A 22,356-nucleotide genomic window follows, 5' to 3' on the forward strand; every position below is an offset into this window, starting at 1 on the left:
GATTCTTGTTTCATACTGGGTTTCATACCTGAGATTCTAGGTTTCATACCTGAGCTTGTGGGATTCATACCTGTGATCATGGGTTTCAAACCTGTGATTATGGGTTTCAAACCTATGATTATGGGTTTCATACCTGTGATTATGGGTTTCATACCTGTGATTATGGGTTTTATACCTATGATTATGGGTTTCATACCTGTGATTATGGGTTTCATACCTGTGATTATGGGTTTTATACCTATGATTATTGGTTTCATACCTATGATTATGGGTTTGATACCTGTGATTATGGGTTTCATACCTGTGATTATGGGTTTCATACCTGTGATTATGGTTTCATTCCTATGATTATGGGTTTCATACCTATGATTATGGGTTTCGTACCTGTGATTATGGTTTCATACCTATGATTATGGGTTTCATACCTGTGATTATGGGTTTCATACCTGTGATTATTGGTTTCATACCTGTGATTATTGGTTTCATACCTGTGATTATGTGGGCTTCACCAAAGTAGTTAACATCTACCACCTGTGTCACTTTCCTCCTCATCAAGCTGAAATATTACCTGAAACACTGTTTAAGGTGGCATTAAACCCAACACACTGACTGACTCAGTCGTCAGCTGAAGACAGTAGGGTGTAAACATACAACTACCTATTTGTTGCAGCTCCAGTCGAGTGTGGCGAGAACCAGTTCACCTGCAAGAATGGCCAGTGCATCAGCTCTGCTGAACGTTGTGATAGGAAATATGACTGTTCTGATGGCAGCGATGAACAGGAGTGTGGTAAGTGGCAACAGAAGGGAATCGGGACATGTATCTTTGTCTCATTAAATTGGGGCCATGGGGTAGCCTCGTGGTTAAAGTATTCACTCATTTTATCAAGGGGGGCATGGGTGGCCCAGTTGTCTTAAGGCGATGCGATTCGCTGTGCAGAGTTGCATCCCTTGGGCACGCCAGAAACCTATGATTGTGGGTTCAAATCCCGGTTCGCCCTGATTATGTTTCTAGGTTTGTCAGCACCATACCTATGCTCGTGGGTTTCACGGTGAGTGGTAAAGTGGTAAAACTCATGCATATTCAATGTCCAAACAACCCATTGATACCAAAGGAAGGAAACAGAAAACGTGCAGGCTCGCTCGACTGTTATTTTTCCCGCTCGCCTCGGTTCCACAACTTTCATGTCCCCGGGTTTCATTTGTAATTGCCATTTTCCTCGTGTGTCTTCTCATTCTCTGGGAACTAATGTTTGAATCTGGCGGTAACTGACCATGTCATTTGAAACAGCCGCCACCTCCTCCCGGACATATTTGTTCTGGCTTGTTACAGTCTGACTGCTTGACAGGTCATATGAGCATTGTTTTGATCCTACTCTCCGTTGATTGGCTACTGACTTTGTGAATCTGCAGCCCTGGCAGATATATTACATTGTGTGGGTCCTGTTTCAAGTAATGTTTCTATTTCAGTGCCAGACAAAGTAGTGGCGTGCACAGAGGACCAGTTCACCTGCAAGAATGGCCAGTGCATCAGTTCTGACGAGCGCTGTGATAGAAAATATGACTGTACGGATGGCAGCGACGAACAGGAGTGCGGTATGTTGGTCATGAGTAGCATTAAGAAAATAGTCATCCATTTCAAGGGGGCACAGGTGGCTCAGTCGTCAAAGGCGTCGCAGTTCGCATTGCAGAGTTGCGTCCTTTGGGCGTGCCAGAAACCTATGATCATGGGTTCGAATCCAGGTTCACCCTGATTATGTTTCTAGATTTGTCAGCACCATACCCATGCTCGTGGTAAACGTCTGAAACCTGCATCACTTTAGGCTTTCCTCCCACATTAAGCTGACATGCTATGATATACCTGGAATACTGTTCAAAGCAGCGTTAAACCCAACTCACTCACTAAATTGCATGGGTCCAGCTTGAGATTTTGAGAAAAACTTTTACTGCAGAATGTAGGACGCTAGTTGTGAGCCTTATATAATATTTCAGTTCCCCAAAGCTGCCGATCAGATCAATTCCGTTGCAACAGTGGCCAGTGCATCAGCTCGGAGGGACGGTGCAACCGACAGTACGACTGTTCTGATGGCAGTGATGAGCTGGAATGTAGTAAGTTGAAGTGTTTTTCCATATCATAAATATTATATATTTCAATATTTTAAATGCTTCCAGAATAATTTGTATATTTTTAACTTATAATGTCATACTTGTTAAATACATATTATTTTGCACAATGAAATAACGTTGGCCTGATGGGTCAGATGAAAAAGTTGTAGTAACGGTAGCATGGGCTCTTGACCCTCCAGATGGCGCTGCAACATAGAGTTATTCCCCTTTGTCAAGGTCAGGACAGTTACAGATTGTCCCAGTGTGTGTCAATGTCTGTTCCTTGTCCATGTTTCATGTTTGAATGATCACTGCACAATAGTCTAGATGAATTCAGCTTTTCAATCTTCATAAAAACTTTGACTTACTATGTTAATTCACACTTCGCAAAATGTGCACAAATCTTAAGCTGATTAATTGTTTTAACGATTTTATCACTTGTAATGATAGTAACGAAGCACAAATAATCTTGTGTAAATTTGTTTCAAATGTCCATGTCATTTGTTTATGTCAATCCATCTGTAAACTTTGTTGTGGTCTGCCTTTCCTCTATTAACATTATTACCTCCCCTGGTATGGCACCACAAGAGTCTGAATCATCTGCATTTCAGACTGACTGTCCATGACCTTGACATTGGTTTCAGCGCCATCTTACCCTAAAATTCATAGTGAGGCCAGAGATGGTGGAAGGTAGGGAATCAGTACAACATGGCAAGTATTAATCTATGTTTCTGTATTTTCAGCCTGCCGAGAGGACCAATTTACCTGTGCAAGCGGCCAGTGTATTCCCAAGTCAGGCTTCTGTGATGGACGCGCAGACTGTCGCGACCGTAGTGACGAGGGTGACTGTCGTAAGTGTTTCAAATATTTCAGTCTGTGAACTGGTTTCTGTTGGTCTGTTCATAGATTTGATAGAATGTATTTTGATTGAAATGGTCTTAGAACCCCAAACCTGAAGAAAATTAATGTCCCGAAATACATCATTGTTAATTGGTATAAACTGTATTTTGGCCTATTCATAGAATTTGATGGAATATATTTTGAATTAAATGGTAAAAGAACTCAAGACTTTAAATTTAGTGTCCGTAGTTCATAAGAAAATCAATTGTATTGGAGAACCCTAAACCTGAAAGAATATTGATTGTCATCTGCAGGTATATATCGGATCATGATACCAAGTTTATAGGATCTGTCACATCAATAACACTATTATTACATGATAGATTGGTGTATATTGCTTGGAATCTAGGATGAAACATGATGCTTGTTATAATCCTGTAAAAAAAGAAGACATCGACTTGGTTTGTTATTTAGAAAGTAGCTTCTGTGAGGCAAGAATTGATGTAATGGGTTTTGATGTTTTGATGGGTTTCGTATCCGTGACCTTGAACTTTCCAGCACCTGCAGAATGTCGCGATGACCAATACCAATGCAGAAATGGTCAGTGTATCAGCAAAGCTGACCGCTGCAACCGCAGATATGACTGCGCAGATGGCAGTGACGAACAGGAATGCCGTAAGTTGCATGTTTCCTGTTGCTATGAATGCTGGGATGAATATCTCGCCTTTGATCTGAATGAATCTACCCCAGGGAACAACCAATTAATTTTAACAGTGTTCGAAATTCATCTGAAAAGGAATTCTGTCCTTAATTTAAAAATTAACTTCATTTGGAAAAGTAGAAAGTTTTCATGAAAATCAGTACGACTGAAACATTGTCAGTTTGTGATCGGAAACTGGCAGATGGGCATTTTCGAACACTGAATTTAGACGTTGATGTGTGACATACCCTCCACCTTATTTAGATACAGAACCTAGGTTACCGAGCACATACGCTTCTTAGTGTCCCAGGATGCGTTGTTTGTTTTCTCCAGAACGAGGCACTACGAACAGCACTCCTTAGATATGCTTTGTTTCCTGAAGTTTAACAATTGAGGGACTTCCAACCAAACACAGAATTCATTAAATTAATTTCAGGTTGTCACAATAAGGATTGAATTATCAACATGAATCAACAATTAATTGATAGGTGTGTCCAATGTTCCCATTTGAGAAAGAGGAATTACATATAATTTTTGCAAATTCTGGCGTACACTAAAAACTGCGAAAGAGGCAATTTAGCTGAATTTACAGAGAAAAGAGCGATCAGTGATGGAGATGTACTTGTCTGCCACCCTGCGAAATTAACTACAACACGAGGGCGAATATTTGATAGAGAACTTTCAACAAACAGTCACTATTTTCAGTTCATGTATCTAGAAATACCTGTATACTCACGGGTTCTGTCAAATAAGAGTTAGTGTTTTTTAGTTTATATTTTCCATGCAGATTACCTGTTTTGTAAATACTGCATGCTTATATAAACCTCCCTTGCTTTAGTCTCTTGTGCTATAACTATAATATTGCACCAGAGATCTAGTCCTGAACAGCCATTGGTCAAAGAAATGAGTCACATGACATACCGGTTGTACTGGCGTGGGACAATATGAATCTGTTCTATTGGGGATGAGTCTTTATGAAATTTCTCAGTGTAGTTTTCATTATAATAACTTGAACAAATTAATTATTTTTTATGTTTAAATTTGTATACCGTGTTTTATTTGTTGTGTGACTCATTTCTTATTAACAAAAAACAGGTAATTTGCATTTGTGAAATTTGACAGGTCATCAGGTTCAAATTATGAATATCAACATGGCAAAATAATGACAGCAGCAGATAGAGAGGGGAGTGCAAAAAATGTACATGTCTAAAGTAAGATCGGAAGTAATGATGAAATCTAAAGAATGTGTGATATATGTTGATATTAATTTATGGTCAGTTTGCTATTATGTAAAATGGACATAAGATTTTATATGCGCCTATGAAATTCTGTGAGTTTGGAATCAGACACAAGATTGAGTTTTGTGCAGAGAGGTTTTCAACTACGTCCCCATGGCAGGCAAAATGGGGAGAAACTTTGTTTTGACCAAAATTGGGATTTATTAAGAGTACTTAATTCCTTAAATTGAAAGGTATTTAGCATTGAATTCAATTCAGTAATCATCTTGACTAAAATTTGAAAGTCTTCTTTTTTGGTCCTTGTATTACTGAAATATATACCACTTTTGAGAAACTAAAATATTTATATTAAAAAAAAATTTCATGACCTTATATTGGTGTTTTGTTATGCCATTTTCCTTATTCCTGGCCTCTGGGAATGCCTTGATATATACCTGCCTGTGTGCTTCCTCAGCCTGGTCGTCTAATCCTTCTACGATTGTGTTTGGATATATGAAAATGAGGTTATGTTTGGCACATGGATCCTTTCCCGTCTTTGTTTCTCAATCTCCAAGAATATCCCAAAACTTATTTTGCACTCCACTGACTAGTCGGAACCATGTCTTGTTGCCATGGGAATGTTTGACTTTCTACTGTTGCATGAGGTAGACAACTCTCTGATTGACAGCACCACCTGGTTGCCGTTCCGACCAATTCCGGTGCCAGAATGGGCAATGCATCAGCCGAGCTAGTCGTTGCAATCGCAGATATGACTGCGCAGATGGCACTGACGAATTTGATTGTCGTAAGTTCCTGCGCGCTAACTGGTGACAGTAAAATAAGAAAGTGCTTGAGATGTTTATTTATAAATTTGGCCAGAATTATATTTACCGCTTCTTTGATGGTGGTTAAAATGATTTTAGAATTATTTATTTTCGAAAGAAGGCCTAGCAATTAAAGCTTGATTTGAAAACATTGACATCAATCATTTTAGAAACGTGTAACATCTCATCACTTTCTAAGACAAAAAGGTTTCATGTCAAACAGGATTCTAATTTCAGTTAAAAACATTTATTTGCCAGATATGAAAATATATCATTGCTTGTATTAACAAATTTGGACACAGAAAATATTTCATGTGATGCTTATATTTCAAGGTCATAAGATAATGATATAAAAGAAACTGTTTGACATGTTGACCTTGAGTGACTTTCATCTCACCAGGACCCAATGTCCGGGTGGGTTTCTGGTATTGCCGTTGTCCATCATAATGTCCATCATAAAGTCCATCATATTGTCCATCATATTGTCCATCATCTCCGAGTGTCCATAGGGATGACAATGCATTAATACTGTAGAACCAAATTGGGACTAAGATTGATACATGTCATTATGATCTAACATTGAGGATGGGTTGAAATATAAAATTGAAGAACCTTCTCAGAAATCAGAAAAAATAGAAATTGGGGGCTCTTGTTAGAATATAATTTTGGTGAGAGAAAAAAGTCGAAAGATTGAAAATTTTGTGGTTGATGGTGAAAGCCTGATATTATACACGACAGATACATTTTCCAGAATTTAATTGCCCATAATTAAGGTTGCATATAACACACGACTGTATATTATGCACAAATAAATAAGTGTACATTGATCAATTGGAAGGGCTGCTAATTGGGATTGGGATGAAAATGTGAATGGTTCACTGAAAATCAGTGATGACACCAGGTGTTCGCGATAAGACACTGATGTACCATCTTAAACATACTTCTTTAAATGTCCTGCTTTTAATGTATGGGTGAGCTACAGTGCCTTGGTGCAATATTTGTCATCATATTCTTATTTAATGTCATGCGTTTACGCTTCTATAGATTGCAGTTGCTTGTACTTCGATCATACTTACATTTCATGCGAAATTAATGATTTTCAATTGAATGCCACAAGACTAATGCGTTCACAATGTCACAAAATCCCAAACCCTTCAACCCTGCAAATACTGTTCCATATAAAATGTTGCATGTTGCTTTGAAAATACCATGCTTAAAAACCCCATCCCAGAAACACCTTAGTCAGTGCATAGAGCCCTTCCTGGGAGGAAGCTGGTTGCTTATAGCTGCATAGTTTATTCAACTCACGAATGCTGTCGCAACGCAGTGATCATTGCCACACTGATCTAAAGAACGCGGCGGCACAACGTCAAATTCGCCATATTGCATCAGCAGCAGCGGCAGCAACGCAAGCATATTTTGGTCCGCATGACCAAGAGAAGCCTTTTTTGCATTTCTAGGTCATCAAGAGGTTGGCAGTGTCTTGCAGTCTTTGTGTGCCAAACACTATGCATTGATGCTCTTTGAGTTTCTCATTTGCACCGACTTATCTTTCACACTCAATCAGTGAAAATATGATTTAAAAAATATTTTGGAAATTTTGTGGCTGGCATTTATCATTTGATACTGGAAGACAAATATCGGTTGTCCTTGAGATGAATCTATTCTTTGGAAGAAATAGTGTTACAAGTTTCTGTAAAATGTCATGAAAAAGAAAAAAGAATTATTTCTGAAATTATGTTCAGCTGAAAATAAGCATATGATTATTCGAGGCTAATATGAATAGTCCATTAAGTTTCAAAGACATCTCAGAAATCACTTGTAAATGTTCCTTTCGAAATAATATTCAAAGTTTCTGAAAAATACGAAAGAGCCTGTAATAAGTTGTGCTGATGTCCAACAGAGCAGGAAAGAGTCGACATCTCTGTCGTGCCAGCAACGATGAGAGTCCGGGAAGGCAGAGAAGCCGTGTTTGAGTGTCAAGTGACTGGATCCACTTCGAGTGTTGTGCGCTGGAGTCGGGCTGGTGACAGGGTGAGTCTTAATGCTCAAGTCACGGGAGGGGCAGTTGGTAGCCTAGTGGTTAAAGCATTCGCTTGTCTTGCTTAGGACCCATGGGTACAATGTGTGAAGCTCATTGCTGGTGGCCCCCGCCATGATTTATATTGCTAAATGGGGCATAAAACCATACTTACTCACTCACTCAGGGGGTGATGGGATAGTCTCGTGGTTAAAGCAATCGCTCAGCATGCTGAAGGCCTGGGTTTGATTCCTCACATGGACATGGTGTCCCTGTTGTGACATTGATTGAAATGTTGCCAAAAGCACCAGTGTTACATCCCTTAGATGCTCAAGAAACCTATGATTGTGGGTTCGAATCCCGGTTCTAATTTTCTAATATCGAGGGTGAGATTCTCTATATTGAGTATGAATAATATGAAGAGAATGCTATTTCAGTAGGGTGCTATTTGATGCAGTGTTTGTACAGAGAGGAGACATGTTGATACTGCGTGTAGATATCTGTAGGTCTGAGTATCAGATGTGTCCATGGTCTGTCAGCACCATTCATGTTGTCAGAGACTTCATCTAAGTAGTCCTTGTTCTTCTGCACTTGAGCTTTCCTCCCACCCTGAACTACCACATGTGATATATGTACAATATTGTAAAAACTCATCTGTTGCATCAACTTTTCAGCCTCTGCCTCTCAGTGCGAACCAGTTGAATGGACGCTTGTCCTTCCGCGGCGTGACTCAGGAAGATGCTGGTGACTACATCTGTACCGCCACAAGCACCTCCGGCAGCTACACCTCAACAGCCAGACTCCAGGTGGACTTCAGTGAGTGTACCCTCATCCTGCATCTGAATGGGGTCTCTTAGACTACTATCCTGCATCTGAATGGGAGACTCTTTAGACTACTATCCTGGATCTGAATGGGGGTCTCTTAGACAACTATCCTGCATCTGAATGGGGGTCTCTTAGACTACTATCCTGGATCTGAATGGGGGTCTCTTAGACTACTATTCTGGATCTGAATGGGGGTCTCTTAGACAACTATCCTGGATCTGAATGGGAGACTCTTTAGACTACTATCCTGCATCTGAATGGGGGTCTCTTAGACTACTATTCTGGATCTGAACGGGGATCTCTTAGACAACTATCCTGGATCTGAATTGGGGTCTCTTAGACAACTATCCTGGATCTGACTGGGGGTCTCTTAGACAACTATCATGGATCTGAATGGGGGTCTCTTAGACAACTACCCTGGATCTGAATGGGAGACTCTTTAGACTACTATCCTGCATCTGAATGGGGGTCTCTTAGACTACTATCCTGGATCTGATTGGGGGTCTCTTAGACAACTATCCTGGATCTGAATGGGAGACTCTTTAGACTACTATCCTGGATCTGACTTGGGGTCTGTTAGACTACTATCCTTGATCTGAATGGGTGTCTCTTAGACAACTATCCTGCATCTGACTGGGGGTCTGTTAGACTACTATCCTTGATCTGAATGGGTGTCTCTTAAACTACTATTCTGGATCTGAATGGGGGTCTCTTAGACAACTATCCTGGATCTGAATGGGAGACTCTTTAGACTACTATCCTGCATCTGAATGGGGGTCTCTTAGACTACTATTCTGGATCTGAACGGGGATTTCTTAGACAACTATCCTGGATCTGAATTGGGGTCTCTTAGACTACTATTCTGGATCTGAACGGGGGTCTCTTAGACAACTATCATGGATCTGAATGGGGGTCTCTTAGACATCTATCCTGGATCTGAATGGGAGACTCTTTAGACTACTATCCTGCATCTGAATGGGGGTCTCTTAGACAACTATCCTGGATCTGAATGGGAGACTCTTTAGACTACTATCCTGGATCTGACTGGGGGTCTGTTAGACTACTATCCTTGATCTGAATGGGTGTCTCTTAGACAACTATCCTGGATCTGACTGGGGGTCTGTTAGACTACTATCCTTGATCTGAATGGGTGTCTCTTAAACTACTATTCTGCATCTGAATGGGGGTCTCTTAGACAACTATCCTGGATCTGAATGGGAGACTCTTTAGACTACTATCCTGCATCTGATTGGGGGTCTCTTAGACAACTAACCTGGATCTGATTGGGCGTCTCTTAGACAACTATCCTGGATCTAAATGGGAGACTCTTTAGACTACTATCCTGGATCTGACTGGGGGTCTGTTAGACTACTATCCTTGATCTGAATGGGTGTCTCTAAGACTTCTATCCTGGATCTGAATGGGGGTCATTTAGTCTACTATCCTGGATCTGAATGGGGTCTCTTAAACTACTATTCTGGATCTGAATGGGGATCTCTTAGACTGCTATCCTGCATCCGAATGGGGGTCTCTATGATCGTAACCTTGACCTAGACTTAAGACAGTCGTAGCTGTAAGGTTGTTTTGTACATCAGTACACCTGGAGGTGAATGGATCACTCTTGCTCTGCTATACTGGAAGTGTTTAATGTGTGTCTCTCATGGACTTTCATTCGACCTGTATTGTTTCTAGTTGGACCTCCAACTCAGCGTCCCGATATCTCTGGTGCTTGTGGTGTTGATGAGGCTACCTGCGCCAGTGGAGAGTGTATTCCACGTGACTACCTTTGTGATGGAGAAAACGATTGCACGGACAAGTCGGATGAAACCAACTGCAGTAAGTTATTTCCCTTTGACGATGTAATCAGTCCAATTATGTATTTTCCTTTAGAAATTTGGTTTGGTGTATGTCGGACCTTTATTGCGTGAACATCAATGGAGAGAAAAGACCCCAATGTGCAATTATTGTTTAATAACTTGGATGAAGAGGGTGAGTTGATGGATTGCATTAAATCAGTTACAGTGTTATGTTCATCCCATTGTTAGACAGGAAACATGTAATAAGATATTTGAAGGATATGAAATGGAAAATGTATCTTTTTGTCTAGATTTTGCTCTGCCATGTGAACCTAATGAGTTCCGCTGTGCCAATGGCCGCTGTGCGATGAAGATCTGGAGGTGCGACGGTGACAATGACTGCGGTGATGACTCAGACGAGACCAACTGTCGTAAGTAGTCAATATAGGTTCCATGCTGTAACCCTGTGGAGATTCGGAGTAGGACTGGTCTCGGGCAAGTTATATGACTTCATGGACTGGGTGGTCAGGCGAAGTGGTGTGGCTGCTTTTGTGACTTGATACCTTGATATCCTGGGACACTGCTCATTATGCAGTGCGAATGGAAAAACAAGAAAAAAAAGCTTCTTTCTTCAATCCCGGAATTGTAGAAGTTTAATTATTTGGTCAAGGGATTATGATTCATGTCATGTGTAACATTGTTATCTGATGAAAAACTCAGTCTATTATTTGTTTAACACCGCACTAAGCAATATCCCAGCTTTATGACGGCGGTCTGTAAATAATCTAGTCCGGACCAAACAAACCAGTGATTGATATCATGAGCATCAATCCACACAATAGGGAAAGGACATGCATCACCCTAGTCAGTAAGCCTGACCACCCGATCCTGTTAGTCACCTCTTTCGACAAGCTGAAGTTGGGTTGCTGAAGACCTATTCTTACCCAGATCTTCCCGGGCGTCAGGAAGAGTACCATTACTGATTGATATCCTGGGAAGGTATTACAAGCGTTTAAAGAATAGACGGAATCATTTGCTTCAGACATCAATCATAATCAATAATGTCAGTTGAACTCACAAGTTTTAGGATTAACCCTTCTGTTACATGAAGTGTATGACATAATCGTGACTTTATACACATATTTGAAAGGGCAGAGGATAATAGATGACTTTGTCATCTTGATGCTCATTCTTTCACTCACTGGTTTGCCTGGGCTTGACTTTAGTAATTTATGCTGATAAAGCTGGAATATTTCTGATTACCGTATTCAACGTAATAAGCGCCCAGGGCGCTCTCAAAATTAGAAATATGGGGGCTCTTATTAGAATATTATTTTGGTGAAAAAAAACAGTTGAAAGATAAATTTCGTTGTTTATGCTGACAGACTAAAATGTTTATGTACGACAGATATATTTTTCAAGAATTGAATTGCCCATAATCAAGGGTGCATATAACACATGAGTGCGTATTATACGCGAATAAATAAATCTTGTGTACATTGATCAATCGGAAGGGGTGCTAATTGGGATTGTTCACTAGCCAATGTATTAGCAAATATCGCAGTGGGCGTTTATTAGAGCGGGGCGCTTATTACGTCGAATACGGTATGCCTATTTAACCTGTAGTCTATATATAGATATATTCCCCACTGTGAAGGAGATATGGTAGATACGTCATGTGACAGTGACCTGTCCACATTGTTATACTAAGTTGACCTCTGCAAGAGGGGACTTCCTGTCTGTAGCCATGGGGCTGTGTGGAGGTTTCTATCACTATGCTCTGCTTCTTGGAATTGTGTTGTGTATGTATTGTAATGATGTCATGCCGTTTCATTTCCGCTGTCATAGTGTTATACGCTCTCTTAGAGGCAACGATTGCATCACCTTGGTGTGTTATCACTGAGTTTGAACAATAATCCTGCTGTCTTTGATGTGGCTAAAGCACTGACTTGTCCTCCCCGTGACCTGGGTTCACCTTCCAACCAGGAGATGGGAGATCCGGCGCTTGGGTTTTGCATACTTTTATCATACCCGACGTTCATCTATTCAGTTACTTGATTGCCTACCCCAATGTAGCTTGAATATTGCTGGCTGTGGCATAAAACAACATTCACTCATTCATTCACTCAAGCAGTAATCGTGCACCGTGCAGCGTCATCCATATGTCTTATTCGTACTTAGTACTCCAACTTTCGCTTGTCATGCCGAAGACCCGGGTTCGATTCCCGACATGGGTACAATGTGTGAAGCCCATTTCTGGTGTCCCCCGCCATGATATTGCTGGAATATTGCTAAAAGCGGCGTAAAACCATACTCACTCACTAGTACTCCAACTTATAAATGCCTCTCAAAGAAGCATGCTCTTGATGTCAATCACTGGATTGTCTGGCCCACAGCTGGACTATTGCTGAGTGCAGCTTTAAACAATAAACAAACAAGCAAACACACAGCTCCCTCACTGATCGTTTGTGTTCCAGCTACCCGGGAGCCCGGCGCTGCATGCCGTGCTGATGAGTACAAATGTCTGACTGGAGACCAGTGCATTCCGTCCAGTTACCAGTGTGATGGAGAGATTGACTGTCAGGACCGTTCGGATGAGATTGGTTGTGGTAAGTGAAATTCTAATGTTCCTTCTATATGTTCACCTGTGGAAAACTGTTACACATGTTATATCTGGGATAACACTTTCTCAGTAAAGTACAGGTTCTAGTACTTTCTTGGGTTGAGTGAGGCACCTAATCGCCAGCACACTATATCAGTGATCTAACCAACTCAGCCACCGAGGCTTCCACAAAAAGGAAAGTCTGACAACTGGCAGTCTAGATCACATACTTTGTGTACCCCTCTGACAAGTGTAAATTGGCACAGCTCCCATGGTCGAAACCTTTGAACACACAATGCCATTTAGAAAGTGATCATAATGTAAGTAAAGTACAGATTCTAGTACTTTTTTGGATTCGAACCTACGCCGCCAGAATGAGGCACCTAGTCGTCAGCACACAAGGTCATATTTCAGATAACAGTCTGTGGAACACTGTCCAAATGTCTGAAATGCCTTAAGACCATATCACTAAAAGTAGCATCAACTATTCTCAGTTGTAATCCTATTTACAACGCTCCATCATGTACTTAGTTCACCTGTGGAACACTGTCTGAAATGCCTGTGGAACACTGTTCATATGTCTGAAATGCCTGTGGAACACTGTTCATATGTCTGAAATGCCTGTGGAACACTGTTCATATGTCTGAAATGCCTGTGGAACACTGTTCATATGTCTGAAATGCCTGTTGAACACTGTTCATATGTCTGAAATGCCTGTGAAACACTGTTCATATGTCTGAAATGCCTGTGGAACACTGTTCATGTGTCTGAAATGCCTGTGGAACACTGTTCATGTGTCTGAAATGCCTGTGGAACACTGTTCATATGTCTGAAATGCCTGTGGAACACTGTTCATATGTCTGAAATGCCTGTGGAACACTGTTCATATGTCTGAAATGCCTGTGGAACACTGTTCATGTGTCTGCCCTACTTACCTCCACAGCTGCACCTACCATCGTGAAGCCGCCAGTTCCCAAGGTCGAGGTCGAGGTCGGAGGCTCCTTCTCCATCGTGTGCGAGGCTGTCGGTGTCCCCACTCCACTCATCGTTTGGCGTCTCAACTGGGGCAACATCCCCACGGGTGAGCGTGTTGTTGTCACGTCTGTTGACGGCCGTGGCAGCCTCACTGTGAATCAAGCTATCCCAGAAGACTCTGGGGCCTACACCTGCGAGGCTCTCAACAACAAAGGCTCCATCTTTGCCGTGCCCGATGCTATCATCATTGTCAGGCGTAAGTTATAATTATAATAATTGGCCATTTTTATTGCGCATATTTCCACACAACTCAGGGGCATGCTCAAAACGCTATTATTACCCCGGTCACCGGATCAGTGTGCCCTCAAAAACTATTCCCAGCTCCCTGGGAAGTATACAACCCAAGCTCCCTGTTAGGCGCAAGAAGGTTAACAGCCATATTGCCATCTCATCTTACCTGGTACCCATTCACTGCTGGGTGAAGAGAGACACATTTCGAACAAATTCACTTTCCCAAGGAGACAGCACATGTTGAACTGTTCTTTAAAAATTATAAAATTCTCAAGTGATTGATTTTCATTGGAACAGTATTTAATTACTTGTAATATTATCCAGGTCTGAAATGGAGAACATTTTATAGTGTCAGTTAAATTTGACCATGTGACTATTTTAAACAAGTCATCCTTCAGGTTTTCGAAAAATTGAAGTTGGTAACTAAGGTTGTCATGGTTACTAGACTCAAGTGAGGTGATGGTGTTTTGAAGTGGACAAGAATAATCTATAACTTTTTTGTTGTTGAAAGAAGTAACTTAGTGTTCTCCTTATATTAACTTACATGCCTCTCATTGGAGTGTTTGTACCCCCAGGTCAAGCTGGCGTGTGTCAGCCGCCAGACTACAATGTTGGCGCCAGACAGATCGGTGAATGTGTTAAGTGCTTCTGCTTCGGACAGACCAAGACATGTTACAGTTCAAATCTGCAGAAATCTCAGGTGAGACTAGTTTGTCTTGATATTGCTGCAAGATTGCTGTCTGTGCTCCTCAGGAAGGCCTTGTTTTGTTAAGGGAACTACAAGTTCTTAAGGCATCCAAATTTTTTTTTATAAAACACAGTCAAGATTTCACCAAACAGAATTATCTCAGATATTCTTGCAAATGATTCTAGACACTGAACAATCTCCTTTATAAAAGTCAATACTCATCAAGGTTGGATTTTTTTCATACACCCCACCCCCTCAATCTTCTTGCATTGTATGTTTACATTTTCTGTTTTGTTGTCAGATCACCCTTGGCAACCAGATCCAGATGGTCCGTCGTGGAGATCTCCTGCCTGTGGAGGACGGATTCATTCAGTTCCTGCCAACATCACGCCAGTTCTCTGTGTCCGACTTCGACCGCGTGTTGCAGCAAGGCAGCTACTACTGGAGTCTCCCCTCCCAGTACCTCGGAAACAGGGTAAGTTTCGACTCTGTGATCGGTCATCAGGTCACTTGAGTCTTCCGTCCCAGTACCTCGGAAATAGGGTAAGTTTCCGCTCTGTGATCGGTCATCCTGTCACTGGAGTCTTCCGTCCCAGTACCTCGGAAATAGGGTAAGTTTCCGCTCTGTGATCGGTCATCAGGTCACTTGAGTCTTCCGTCCCAGTAACTCGGAAACAGGGTAAGTTTCCGCTCTGTGATCGGTCATCACGTCACTGGAGTCTTCCCTCCCAGTACCTCGGAAACAGCGTAAGTTTCGACTCCATGATCAGTCATCAGGTCACTTGAGTCTTCCGTCCCAGTACCTCGGAAATAGGGTAAGTTTCCCCTCCGTGATCGGTCATCACGTCACTGGAGTCTTCCCTCCCAGTACCTCGGAAACAGGGTAAGTTTCGACTCCGTGATCGGTCATCAGGTCACTGGAGTCTTCCGTCCCCGTACATCGGAAACCAGTACTTCGATTATTTTAAGAACGACATTTTATTATAATGGATCATTACCCTCATGTGTTTCCATATCCTAAATATCATATATAGCTATTTAAAAATCTATATCGCACTTACCATACATTAAGCTCTCAAAAGGATCACATATGAAGTATATATATATGACGTTTATGATTCGAAAACAGGCTGAGTCTACATTCTCTCTATATGAACTGTGTGTAATCCCTCCCTCCCTCGTCTGTTACAGCTGACGAGTTACGGAGGCAAACTGAGCTACACCGTCTCCTACAACATCCGCAGCAACTTCCCCCGTCCCACCCAGGACCAGGACGTCATCATCACGGTCAGTGCTGACCTCTGTAGAATGAACCACTGAAGTCTTTATTGGAGCTCTAGAATTGTTTAGTTTATTGACTATCACAACCATTTCTTTACATTTTGAGGCCTTTAGGAGACATTGAACATGATTGGAACAAACTCATTTGTAGTTATTTCCACTTACATGGAAGTTTCGTATATATGAAAATACAGAATCTTTGGTACCGAACAAGAGTTTACATCAGGGATAAGACTCCGTGGTTTTGGCTGACATAGTAAAACCATGGAAGCAGTGAGTGAGTCGGCCTTAATCCGAAGTTTTACTCGCATGTCACTGCTGCACGAAAGTTTTACAGCCATGTAAATGCTGCAGGAAAGTTTTACTCGCCATGTCACTGCTGCAGGAAAGTTTTACTCGCCATGTCACTGCAGCACGAAAGTTGTACTCGCATGTCACTGCTGCACGAAAGTTTTAATATTTGGACCGCCTCTGTGGTCTAGTGGTAGGGGGTCCACCTAGAGAACGGAAAGTCTGAGGTTCGATCCCTGGGCCGCATCATACCGATAAACATGGTAATGGTATGGTAATTGTTGTTGCCCTGCCTGGCGGTCAGCATTAAGGGGCTAAGAGAAGTACTGGTTGGCTCGGAGTCAGTATACTGTGTCTGAGTAGGGTATTCATGTTAAACTGCAGCATGGTATCTCAGTGGGCTAGCACTATAAAATCGGCATAAGTCTGAACTAGTACAAGTAACACACACACACACACACACACACACACACACACACACACACACACACACACACACACACATGTGCATGCACGTCGCTATATGAGTGCATGCACATCGCTATATGAGTGCAATAATCTTGGATGCGACGTTAAACCCCTTTTCACCTCACCTTTATTAATATTTGTTTAATATCATGTAAAAGTGTGTTACGACAGTCTAAAAAAGTGCATGTAAAATATATCTGGCCAGGGAAACATGGTACCTTCTTATGAACCACCTATCTCAAACAAGTTCTGTGGTCCAATGGGTAGTATCTGACTACTAATCAGAAGGTTTTGGGTTCCATTCCCATCGACCATAATGAAAAAAGTTTCAATTGTCATCGGTTTGAAAAAATTGGACGTTTAAAACACTATCGATGCAGAATCCAGCAGTTCCAGTTTTTCATGATTTATCACCTGTATACAACAGTACCACTGCAGTGAATGTTTCTGTTTCTGTTGTCAGGGTAACGGAATCACGCTGTACCACAGAACCGCTGATACTGCTAATGCAGGTGATCCCTTCAGAGTCGACATTCCACTGGTTGAGGTAAGTGGTAGGATTCTGCAGCAAATGAGGGGCCGGTAGGATTCTGCAGCAGATATGGTGTCCGGTAGAGTTCTACAGTGGATAAGGGGCTGGTATTGTTGTTGGATTCTGCAGCAAATGAGGGGCCGGTAGGATTCTGCAGCAGATATGGTGTCCGGTAGAGTTCTACAGTGGATAAGGGGCTGGTATTGTTGTTGGATTCTGCAGCAAATAAGGGGCCGGTAGGATTCTGCAGCAGATATGGGGTCCGGTAGAGTTCTACAGTGGATAAGGGGCTGGTATTGTTGTTGGATTCTGCAGCAAATAAGGGGCTGGTAGGATTCTGCAGCAGATATGGTGTCTGGGAGAGTTCTACAGTTGATAAGGGGCTGGTATTGTTGTTGGATTCTGCAGCAAATAAGGGGCTGGTAGGATTCCACAACAGGTAAAGGGCCCATAGGATTCCACAGTGGGTAAAGGGCCCATAGGATTCCACAGTGGGTAAAGGGCCCATAGGATTCCACAGCAGGTAAAGGGCCCATAGGATTCCACAACAGGTAAAGGGCCCATAGGATTCCACAGTGGGTAAAGGGCCCATAGGATTCCACAGTGGGTAAAGGGCCCATAGGATTCCACAGTGGGTAAAGGGCCCATAGGATTCCACAGTGGGTAAAGGGCCCATAGGATTCCACAACAGGTAAAGGGCCCATAGGATTCCACAGCAGGTAAAGGGCCCATAGGATTCCACAGCAGGTAAAGGGCTGGTAGTCTTTTTAGGCAGATAATGAACTGGTACCGTAATCTAGGTTTGATCCTCCATTAGGGTGCAGTGTCTCAAAGTCATATGCCTGTGCCCCAACTTGCAAGGGTGGAATATTGCTAAAAGCAACATGTAATCTCCCTCACTCACTCAACAAGAGTACTTGTTAACCTGATCTGTATCTGTTCTGTTGACAGTCTGCCTGGGACAAGAGCGACGGCCCACGCCGCGGAGACACCCCCATCTCGGAGTACGCCAATCGCGAGGATCTCATGATGGTGCTGGAGAATGTTACTCGGGTCCTCATCCGAGCCACTTACGATGACCGTCAGTCCACAATCAGGTCAGAGACTTACGATGACTGCTTCTTTCTCACTCACTCTGCCATCAGGTCAGAGACTTACGATGATTGATTCCTTCTCACTCACTCTGCCATCAGGTCATTGACTTACGATGACTGATTCCTTCTCACTCACTCCGCCATCAGGTCATTGACTTACGATGATTGATTCCTTCTCACTCACTCCGCCATCAGGTCATTGACTTACGATGACTGATTCTTTCTCACTCACTCTGCCATCAGGTCAGAGACTAACGAGGACTTAATATGACTCACCCTGTCATTAAGTAGAGACTTACGATGATTGATTCCTTCTCACTCACTCTGCCATCAGGTCATTGACTTACAAGGACTAAATATTACTCACCCTGTCATTAAGTAGAGACTTATGGTGATTGATTCTATTTCACTTACTATACCTTCAGGTCAGACACTTATAATGATTGGGCCGCGTCCCAATCAAACCCAATCAAACCCTCTCATCCAAAACTTAATAAACCAAAACATCAGCCCCAAAAACCAAGCTCTAGCTCGTAAACACCCCTTACTTACCCCAATATCCCAAAGAATAACAAACTACCTAAATGAACACCAAATTAAAAATCTTAAACAAAACTGTAAACAATCAAATATCTTCACCCCTAAACTTAAAATACCCAAAATAGACACAACACTAGCTAGCCAAATAAATAAACAAACCGACCCAAACATAGCTAAAACTACCACACTAGCATACATACACGAAAATTGGCCAAATTGGTGTCACATTTACACGGACGGATCCTCAGATCCGACCTCCAAACACACAGGTTTCGGAGTCCATACCACACAACCAATTAAAACCACACAATCCTTCCGACTCCCAAACAACCAATCAATATTCACGGCAGAACTAATGGGCATGGCCTCAGCCCTCCATAATCAAGAATCCAAAAACCACAAAAAAATCCTAATACTTACCGACTCCCTAAGTGGACTGCAAGCCCTCCAAAACAAAAATACCAAAAACCGACCTAAATTAATAAATCAAATACTTAAAAGCTCCAACGACCTAACTAAGGCAGGCAAACAAATAACCTTCTTGTGGATACCCGCCCACGTAGGAATATACGGTAATGAAAACGCCAAAAAAGCAGCTAAACTATCCCTCAAAATCCCAGAAATAAGCTTAAACTTACCCATCTCAAAATCAGAAATTAAAAGTGTAAACAAGCAAAAAATCACCAAAAAATGGCATAACCTATATCTAAACTCAAATAGCCAAATCAAAAAAGTGCTCAGCAAACCACTAACCAAACCAAAAATTCTCCATCCATCCAAAAAAATCGACAGAGTAATCACTAAACTCCAAACAGGACACACCAACCTAAATAACCACCTAAAAAAAATTAAAAAACACACTACAGGTAACTGCCCACACTGCAAACAACCAGAAACCCCAGAACACGCACTCATCCACTGCACACACTACCTAACACATCGAACCGCATTACAAACCACCCTCAATCTAAACAAGGCTCTAACTCTAGAAGCAATACTAAACCCACAAAATAAACTAGAAAACTTCAAGGCCTTAGGCGTATTCTTAATCAAAACGGAACTAATAAAACGCATCTAAAAACACAATAACTCACCAAATCAAAATCACATAAACAAACAAACATCCACCATACCCAGCTCCCTTAGTTCTCCTCCCCAATCCCATCGGCATCTATTCCAAATCTCAAAATTCCCAAATTCTATATAAGCAACCCCTAAAACCCCCCTCTTGGGTTGCACAGACCACCTTCGCCCCTTTCGGAAACACATTAAATGGCCTGGCCGGGCCCGTGTGCGAAATACGCATCAGTCGGAAAGCGCACGTTAAATCTCCAAAGTAAGTAAGTAAGTAAGTAAGTATAATGATTGAACATCGTTTTTGCCCCTCAGCTAAAGGACTTATGAAAATCTTTTCTCACTCACTCTGCGATTAGGTTAGGATTGCCATACTGTTCCAGATTGTTTAAGGCCCAATAGTGCACAGTGTTGAGCTTCATCACACAACCAGCCAGATTCCATACCCGAAGTGGTGAACGTCTACGACCTCCATAATTTGGACTTATTTCCCACAATATGCTCACCCTATGGTCTGTGTGAAACTTGAACTGCAGTAACAATGACATATGTTGTATTCGTTGTCTTACAGAATCAGCAATGTACTACTGAGCACTGCCGTCTCTCAGGAAACAGGACTTGGCCGTGCTGAGCTTGTGGAAGATTGTACCTGCCCAACAGGATACACTGGACTGTCTTGTCAGGTGAGACTCCAGAAGTCCTGGGTGTGATAGGGGTGTAAGGTGTTGTTGGGGTGGGGTGATGGTGTGATAGGGGTGTGAGGTGTTGTTGGGGTGGGGTGGGTAAGACAAAGGAGAGACTGGAGGGAGGATAGTGCTGGGTGTGATAGGAATGTGGTTGGCATGGGGTGGGTAAGACAAAGGAGAGACTGGAGGGAGGGTAGTGCTGTATGTGTTAGGGGTGTGGTTGGGGTGGGTAAGACAAAGGAGAGACTGGAGGGAGAGTAGTGCTGTGTGTGTTAGGGGTGTGGTTGGGGTGGGTAAGACAAAGGAGAGACTGGAGGGAGGGTAGTGCTGTATGTGTTAGGGGTGTGGTTGGCGTGGGGTGGGTAAGACAAAGGAGAGACTGGAGGGAGGATAGTGCTGTATGTGTCAGGGGTGTGGTTGGCATGGGGTGGGTAAGACAAAGGAGAGACTGGAGGGAGGGTAGTGCTGTATGTGTCAGGGGTGTGGTTGGCGTGGGGTGGGTAAGACAAAGGAGAGACTGGAGGGAGGGTAGTGCTGGGTGTGATAGGAATGTGGTTGGCATGGGGTGGGTAAGACAAAGGAGAGACTGGAGGGAGGGTAGTGCTGTGTGTGATGTGGGAAAAGGGCTGAGAGAAGAGAATGAGGAATGGAAAAGTCAGAAGGAAATGAAAAAGATTGGAAAGGTCTGGTTGGGGAAATCATCCTCATGTTCCTTACAAGATGAAGTAGATAATGAGTTGATTGAAATTTCTTTTTGTCAGGTGTGTGCCGCTGGGTTCTATCGTGTGAGTCGGGGGCGCTACCTCGGTGAGTGTCTGCCCTGCCAGTGCAACGGCCACTCCAACGACTGTGACCCTATCAGTGGGGAATGCAAGGTGAGTAGAAAACGGATTGTCTCACATTTCGCTGAATCATCAAATTTCATGGTTCAAAGGATATTTTCCGCCTCCGTGGCCTAGTTGATAGAGAGTCTTCCTAGATAGAGAAAGGTCGGTGGTTCTATCACCAGACACGTAATACCAAAATATGTTAAATAGTACTTGTTGTTACCTTGCCTTGCGTTCGGCAATAAGGGGATAAAACAAGGACTGGTCGGCTTGAAGTCAGTACACTGTATCTGAGTTGGATATCCATGTTAAACAGTGGCATGGTATCTCAGCACTATCATACAGGCATTAGTCCGGGCTAGTACAAGCAGCCACACACACATGCATGCGTGTCACTATGTCACTGCAACAACCTTGAACACAACGTTAAGCCCCTTTTCACCTCACTTATGATAAACGTTTACATTCATAGAGTGCAAGTAAGATCCCATACGATTTAGCATTTAAGAAACAGATTATAAGAGTATATTTGGGATATGACAAACTTACATCGGTGTATGACAAACTTACATCGGCTGTAGTAGTTGATTATTTGTCGTTAGTTGTATCATCATGTATTTTTTTAGTGAAGTATACCTTAGAAAAGCTGCATTTAGTTCCATCTTTTTCGATTTCAAAATGT

General features: G+C 42.4%; 1 protein-coding gene across 26 annotated transcripts in view; it reads left to right on the forward strand.

Annotated features, from left to right (window-relative positions):
- Positions 1-22,356, forward strand: part of LOC124121099 (basement membrane-specific heparan sulfate proteoglycan core protein-like) — a 257,025-nt gene that overhangs the window by 157,230 nt on the left and 77,439 nt on the right. For 25 of the 26 annotated variants that reach the window (XM_048382878.1, XM_048382879.1, XM_048382886.1 and 22 more), the window contains 19 exons: positions 671-787; positions 1,468-1,593; positions 1,990-2,106; positions 2,847-2,954; positions 3,502-3,618; positions 5,549-5,665; positions 7,588-7,718; positions 8,379-8,520; positions 10,222-10,365; positions 10,637-10,756; positions 12,803-12,934; positions 13,871-14,158; positions 14,769-14,893; positions 15,183-15,356; positions 16,073-16,168; positions 17,385-17,468; positions 18,405-18,550; positions 20,733-20,844; positions 21,609-21,722. In XM_048382878.1, the coding sequence (XP_048238835.1) occupies positions 671-787; positions 1,468-1,593; positions 1,990-2,106; positions 2,847-2,954; positions 3,502-3,618; positions 5,549-5,665; positions 7,588-7,718; positions 8,379-8,520; positions 10,222-10,365; positions 10,637-10,756; positions 12,803-12,934; positions 13,871-14,158; positions 14,769-14,893; positions 15,183-15,356; positions 16,073-16,168; positions 17,385-17,468; positions 18,405-18,550; positions 20,733-20,844; positions 21,609-21,722 (2,510 nt within the window). The remainder of the gene's footprint in view (positions 1-670; positions 788-1,467; positions 1,594-1,989; positions 2,107-2,846; positions 2,955-3,501; positions 3,619-5,548; positions 5,666-7,587; positions 7,719-8,378; positions 8,521-10,221; positions 10,366-10,636; positions 10,757-12,802; positions 12,935-13,870; positions 14,159-14,768; positions 14,894-15,182; positions 15,357-16,072; positions 16,169-17,384; positions 17,469-18,404; positions 18,551-20,732; positions 20,845-21,608; positions 21,723-22,356) is intronic. The other variant, XM_048382884.1, reaches the window with a different exon arrangement.

Source organism: Haliotis rufescens, unplaced genomic scaffold (assembly GCF_023055435.1).
Source record: "Haliotis rufescens isolate VD_foot unplaced genomic scaffold, xgHalRufe1.0.p SCAF_42, whole genome shotgun sequence".
In the NCBI taxonomy this organism is placed as follows: domain Eukaryota; kingdom Metazoa; phylum Mollusca; class Gastropoda; order Lepetellida; family Haliotidae; genus Haliotis; species Haliotis rufescens.